Below are 6,943 nucleotides of genomic sequence, written 5' to 3' on the forward strand. Positions count from 1 at the left end.
CCCTCGTCGCTCCCCATCTACCAGACCACCGGGGCGTCCACGCTGAGGAGGGCCCGGGCGGGCAGCGACGAGGGCGCCCTGGCGCTGAGAGCCGGCGCCGGCTCAGCCCTGGATGCATCGGCCGCGCTCCCACGGTCCACCAGCCTCAAGTGCATCCCCTCTCAGAGCGCGGGGAGCCCCAGCCCGCCCCCCGAGAAGCTGAAGACCCGCTTCAGCTCCTGCGAGTCCCTTTTGGAGTCGGGGCCCAGCTCGCGGAGGACGCCCAGCTCCCCAGCGGCCGCGCGCAGGGACCCGCTCTGGTCGCCCACGCTGCGCCCGCGGAGGCGCTGTCTGGAGTCCTCGGTGGACGATGCGGGCTGTCCGGACCTCGGCAAGGAGCCTCTCGTCTTCCAGAACCGCCAGTTCGCCCACCTGATGGGGGACCCCCTGGGCAGCGACCCGTTCAGCTGGAAGGTCCCAAGCCTCAACTACGAACGCAAGACCAAAGTGGATTTCGATGACTTCCTGCCGGCCATCCGGAAGCCCGAGACGCCCACGTCCTTGCCCAGAGCGGCCAAAGATGGGCGAGACAGTTCACAGCATTTGAGCGTCCGCTTTGAGACGGAAGAGGCCGACCGGGGCTTTGTCTCCGGGATCGGCACCGTTTTGAAAAGGAGTCCGGAGTCCAGGGAGGACCCTGCTCACCTCTCTGACTCGTCCTCCTCCTCCAGCTCCATCGTGTCCTTCAAAAGCGCCGACAGCATCAAGAGTCGGCCGAGTGCCCCCCGGCTGGAGGGTGATGGCGGCGAGCGGGCGTCCCCCGAGAACAGAGAGCCGGGCGCAGGGAGGAAAGAGGAGGCCGTGGAGAGCATCATGAGGAAGTACCTGCAGAAGTAGGAGCCCGCTCAGGTAACATCGACAGGCGCCGGCCCTCCGGGGGGTGAAACCGGGAGGTCCAGCCTGACAGCCTGGACACAACCAGTTGCTGCCACTGCCTGTAATGGTGTGACTCATTTCTCTAGAGAGGAGGGGTTTTAGAGATTTTCATGGAAATACTGTGTTACTATTTATGCAAATAATGTGTTGCTGATAAAGGCACAACTTAGAAGCCCTCCCTAGGAGCCATTGGTTTCTCTGCTCTTTAAAATACAGATAGGAAGCCTATCTGTATTTAAAGAGGTTCAGGTTGGGTGGGGTGGGAGGATGCTGTAAGGTGGTCCCGGGCTCCTAAAGCCTCCCCACCCTTGACTCCTTCTCTTCCCAGTGCCCTGTTCATCTGGAGGGAGGCGTGACGGCGTCTGTCCACAGAGTCGGGGGAGAGCCAGGGTGGGAGGTGGGAAGCGGCCTTGACACAGCAAAGTCCAGCTCTTGCATTAAATGTGTAAAGAGAAACTGGGGCCTGAGAAGGGGGCAGGGGACAAATGCAGAGGTCCTGGTCTGCACCTGATCCTGGCACTCACAGCGGCAGCAGGGAGATGTCCTCACTGCTAGCCGCGGCTCACGTTTGACGAGTTTGTTTATCAGGTAGTCATTTGGTGCCCACAGTAACCCCAAGAGTGTAAGTATGATTCATCCCTGTTCTCCACGTTGGCAGACAGAATCGCACAGGTTAAGGCACTTGTACAGACTCGCCCAGGCAGGACTGGGATTCGAAACTCCAGAGCCCGCGTTTTTGTTGATGTCATTTTTCTTTAGGCGTATGCTCCGGCCTCTCTGTGAGTCAGCTCGGAGGCACACTAAGGAGCTGGGTCTCTAAAGGTGTTGCCTCTCTCAAGGGCAGACTGAGGCAGACTTTAGAATCATACATCTCACTGGGGGTTGGAACTCATGAACCACAGCCTCGCCCTTGGAAAAGGGGAAGAAGACCTCAAGATCAAGGTCACCCAGTGAGTCTGCTGCCAGCCCAGCCACCCTGACTCCCAGTCTGGCACTCTTTGCCCCGAGGCTGGGCTGGCCCCTCACTGCCCCTCTCAGGGCGTGTTTCAGAATTCATGGCTCCCGACTGAAGTGGGAAGCCCCACCAGGCCGGCCAGGAGGAGTAAGCACCTCCCTCCAGGGTCAGACACGATGCCAGCCTACAGCTGGGCTGCCTTCTCCGAGCCACTGAGCGTCGGAGCTGCAGCGGCCGGAGGCTCAGGTGGTTGAGTGGTCGCACGTGGTGTTCAGCCCACACCTGCCTCCTTCCTGGACCCAAACGAGCCACACGTCCTGCCACTTCGGGAGTCACCCTCAGCGCATCAAAAAGCCATCATGGAGATGGGCTTTGGATGGTATCAGAGCAAATTAATTTGACTTAACACGGCCTCTCTCTCTGCTCTCAATTACCGAGGAAAGATCTGATGTTCATTTACATTATTATGCTCTCGGGGACACAGAACTCGGTTTCAAAGGCCAAGTAAAGGGCACACGTCCAGAAGCAGAGCAGCCCTTAGCAAACGTCCTCATAGAACATCTTGTCTCTGCCATTTTTTTTTTTTCTTTTTAAAGCTCAGCTTCCCTTCCCCGCTCCCAGCAATGCTCTCTGCAATGACGGAGCGCCTGCCTAAAACCCTCTTCCACCTTTGACTTGCACGTGGGTGTTGGGAGCTGACAGTACAGCCCGGTTGCCTGAGACGCAAGTGTGTTATAGGATTCGGAACCACTCAGCCCCTAGAGCTCAGGTCTTCCTGTAACAGCCACGTGATGAGACCTTGTGAGCATCTGTGTTCTCAGCCGAGAAATGGGAGTAGTGGTCCCAGCTACCCAGAGTAGCACTGTGAGTGGGATGCGAGTGAAAGACCCCAGCCCAGAGCCAGCACCGGTGGCCGAGGTGCGTGTCAGGTGCCTGTGCTTGGAAGCGGCGGCCCTTCCGCATCTGTTTCGGGTGGCCTCCGCTTGTTTCCCTTCTGCCCCCTCCATGCTCGTGCCTCCTGGCATCATTGCTTCTGTAACGCCATCCGGGAATGTGGGCTCCAGGGCTTCCACCCAACAAAACACACTCCTCGGGCCACAGTTCTCAGCTCTGATCTGCATTTGTTTCCAGCCTCCTGGGACACACCGCCCTTGAAGACTTCCCGATTCCACGACTGTCCGGAGAGAGAGACAAAGACTGGCCAGGCCTCCCTGGGGGCCCCAAGTCCACAGCCAGTGTGGCTGCTCTCGAGAGGCCAGGGGGCCCAGCCGCGGCACATCCCGAGAGGCGTGGGGCTCCCAGCGTGCTAGGTCTGTACCCAATAAAGCGTTGGCTCCTTGGCATCTGCGCTGTCTCTCTGTTCTATGATCATATAACCTGGAACTCTGGGGGGTTGATGGGGTGCAGCTTGAGGTAGTAGGGAACCAACACAAACTGTTTATAGTTTTGGGTGTGCACTGGTGTTTCTCTCCCTCCGTATCTGCACACAGTGGCCTTGGTCCTCTTCACTTGGCCAAGTTCAGCTCTCAGGAGTCACCTCCTCCAGGAAGGCTTCCCTGATACATCAGACTCATCAAATTGAAACAAATGCGCTCTTTCTCCATTCTTCTCTAATTCCCTTGCTTCCCTCTATCCTATTTCCCTTGTCTGTTTATGTGTCTCCATTGTGTGTATGGGCATTCAGGAAATTCTGATGAATGAATAAAGAACAAACGAATGAACCACAGAACTCGTCAGTAGCTCACACAGCCTGAGTGCCCGAGGCATACTGACATATATGCGTCCCTACAAGCGTCCACCCATAGCAACGTTCACGGGCTGTGACACCTGCTCTCACAGCCCCGTGCACCTCCTCACGTACTCATCCTACCGCCCACACAGCTCTGCACTTGGACCAGAAACTACACTCTCACAGGCACACTTAGCGCCTGGACACCTGCTTTTCCACGAGTCCTCGCAGTATCAGTAACACTAAAGCTGCAGGCTGATGCTTACTGACCACATACTGTGTGCTGGCCACTGTGCTGGGCACTTTACACAGTGAATCTCCCTTCTACTTATAGAGTCCCAAGAGATAAAGCACCTTTTTTTTTTTTCTATTCACAAAGGCAGAACTAGCTTAAGCCTGCCTTCAGGTAGCCAGTACCACTGCTCCGAAAGTTCTCACTGGCATATACTCCACGCCCTCCCCTACGTGTGCCCCTATTCCTGGGATGACTCTGGTGCAGCCCGTCACAGCTCTCATCAGGAAGGACAGTCCTCTGAGGATCCCCCGCATGATAGTCTGCTGTAACAAAGCCCCTTAAACTGGGTGGTCCAAACAACAGAGACTCACTGTCTTGAAGTTCTAGAGGCCAGAAGTCCGAAATCGAGGTGCTGGCAGGGCTGGTTCCTTCAGAGTATCTGAAAGGACTCGCTCTTGGCTTGTACGTGGCCGTCTTCCTCCGGTGTGTGTCCATCTCTGTGTCTCAATGTCTTCCATTTATGAGGACACCAGTCATATACAGTAGGCCTCACCCTGACTTCTAACTGATTACCTGTGCGGAGACCTTATCCCCACATAAAGGCACATTCTGAGCTACTGGGGGTTAGCGTATCTCAGATGGAGGTGAGGGGTGGGAGACACAGTTCAAGCCCTAACAACTTAGCAGTTAGCACTCAGTCCGAGAGGGGGAGATCTCTGCCCATCCTCGTCGGGGGCTCTGGGTAGAAGTGGGAAAGAGAGGAAGGAGGAAAACTGACCAGACACCCTCCTGGGAGACCTCGCCATCTTTCTGTCTGTCTGGTGGAGCTTTTGGTGGAAGAGCGGACTGCGCTTTCTCGGATGCCCACGCTTCTCCCACTTGGTGAGTCCGTAGACAAATATTAATGCACCGTATATTTATATATATTTAAGGAGCATCCCCCACCACCCTGCCTCACAGGAGTGGCCCTAGCTCACCGGAGAGAGCTAGGGTCAGGTGGAGGGGACGTCTGAAATCTCCACAGGGAATCAGAGGCCCTGGCCAGGAAGACGGTGCTGCCCCAAAGCTGATGACGTGAGGGTGTGAGGGGTCAGAATGGGAGCAGACATGGCCCGGTGTCTTCCTCTAGTAGAACCCATGGGGCCTTGGGAAAGCCGCTCCCCTCAGTGGGCCTAGTTCCACTTCTCTACAGTGGGAATGATAGTTACCAGAACCTGCTGGGGTTTAGAGATGGACAAGTGTAGCAGGCTGTACTACTTTGCTAGAGCTGCTATAACAAAATGCCACAGGCTGGTGTGGGGCTGGCGGGGCGTGAACAACAGGAATTTATCGTCTCAAAGTTCTGGCGGCTGGACTCCAAGATCAAGGCATCAGCAGGTCTGGCTTCTGAGGCCTCGCTCCTTGGCTTGCAAAAGGCCACTGCCTCACCGTGTCCTAACATGGTCCCTTCCTCTGTGCCCACACATCCCTGGTATCTCTCTGTGTCCAAATTTCCTCCTCTTATAAAGGACCCCAGTTTCCCTCGTGGCTCAGCTGGTGAGGAATCCACCTGCAATGTGGGAGAACTGGGTTCAATCCCTGGGTTGGGCAGATCGCCTGGAGAAGGGAAAGGCTACTCCAGTATTCTGGCCTGGAGAATTCCACAAACTGTATAGTCCATGGGGTTGCAAAGAGTCGGACATGACTGAGCAACTTTGACTTCCCCTCACTTCAAAAAGGACCCCAGTCAGAGCAGATCAGGGACCAACCTCAAGGCCTCACTTGAACTTAGTCACGACTTTAAAGGCCCCTTCTCCAAATGCAGCCACCTTCTGAGGTTATGGGTATTAGGACTTCAACATATGAATTGTGTTAGGGGTCACAACTGAGCCCATAGTGCATGCTATGCCAAAGAAGGTGGCAAGTTAGTTTATTAATAATGATCATTATTACTCATGTATCAATTGCGTAAATATGTCCCAAGCTCCCAGCTTGGTCCCCAGAAAAAAGCAACTGTGGAAATCTGGAATAAAGTTTCACCCAGCCTTCCTGGCATTGGAGTCTTGCAGACGTTTTAAGGCCTGGAACCTGTGAGTGCTGCTCCTCTTGTGCCAGCAGGATTGCTTATCTAGACAGTATCTGCCAAGCACCTGCTGCTCGGCGCCGGGCACCATTCCCCATACGGAGGATCTGTGGGGAGCAGGTGGAGCCCCCCTGCTTTTCTGGGGGTAACATCCTCACTGGGGAGACAGACAGTGAGCGAGAAAATAAATATGTTGTCAGAAAGCGAGAAACACTGTAAAGGAAAATAAAGATGAAATTATCTTGTGAGTTTCCTGTTACAGAATGTTCTGGGTGTTGATTTTACAAAGTTGTTGTTCAGTCGATAAGTCATGTCCGACTCTTTGTGACCCCATGGACTAAAGCCCGCCAAGCTCCTCTGTCCTCCACTATCTCCCAGAGAGTTTGCTCAAATTCATGTCCACTGAATGCTTTCACAAAGTACCTTTTTGTAAAGGCAGAAAGCCATCATTTTTCTTCAGTAATGTGTGAGTAGTGTGGCTTCCCTGGTGGTAAAACGTCTGTCTGCAATGCTGGAGACCCGGGTTCGATCCCTGGGTTGGGAAGATGCCATGGAGAAGGAAATGGCAACCCACTCCAGTACTCTTGCCTGGAAAATCCCATGGACAGAGGAGCCTGGTAGGCTACAGTCCATGGGGTTGCAAAGAGTCGGACACGACTGAGTGACTTTATTTTTTTTATTTAATGTGTGAGTGGGGTGTTCAAAAATGTTAAACCTAAGTCACAACAGCTGAGCTTTCCTCAGTGTGCAGCAGGAAATAAAAATCCTGAAGATGCTCGTCAGAAGTCAGTTCCACATCCTAGAGGATAACCACTGCCCGCCCTGCCTCTTGAATCCCCCAGCCCAGCACAGCCTGACACAGGAGATTCTGAGCCAGCTGGGTCCTCCTCACTGCAAACTGACTCCAGAAGTTCCAGCGTGGATGTCCCAGTGAGCCGTCAAGCTCTGTGCAGTAAGCACAGTGCCAGCCTTCACTTCTCTGACCTCTGCTCCCAGGGTGACTGAATGGCTCACACCCTGGGCCCTGCCGCCTCCCTGCCTGACCTC

General features: G+C 54.7%; 1 protein-coding gene across 1 annotated transcript in view; it reads left to right on the forward strand.

Moving 5' to 3' along the window:
• Nucleotides 1-3,206, forward strand: part of MYO18B (myosin XVIIIB) — a 232,628-nt gene extending 229,422 nt beyond the window's left edge. The window contains exons 44-45 of the mRNA XM_010828851.1: nt 25-888; nt 3,002-3,206. Coding sequence (XP_010827153.1) covers nt 25-876 — 852 coding nt within the window. The 3' untranslated portion in view covers nt 877-888; nt 3,002-3,206. The remainder of the gene's footprint in view (nt 1-24; nt 889-3,001) is intronic.
• The last annotated feature ends 3,737 nt before the right edge of the window (nt 3,207-6,943 follow it).

This window comes from Bison bison, unplaced genomic scaffold (genome assembly GCF_000754665.1).
Source record: "Bison bison bison isolate TAMUID 2011002044 unplaced genomic scaffold, Bison_UMD1.0 scf7180017864495, whole genome shotgun sequence".
In the NCBI taxonomy this organism is placed as follows: Eukaryota; Metazoa; Chordata; class Mammalia; order Artiodactyla; family Bovidae; genus Bison; species Bison bison.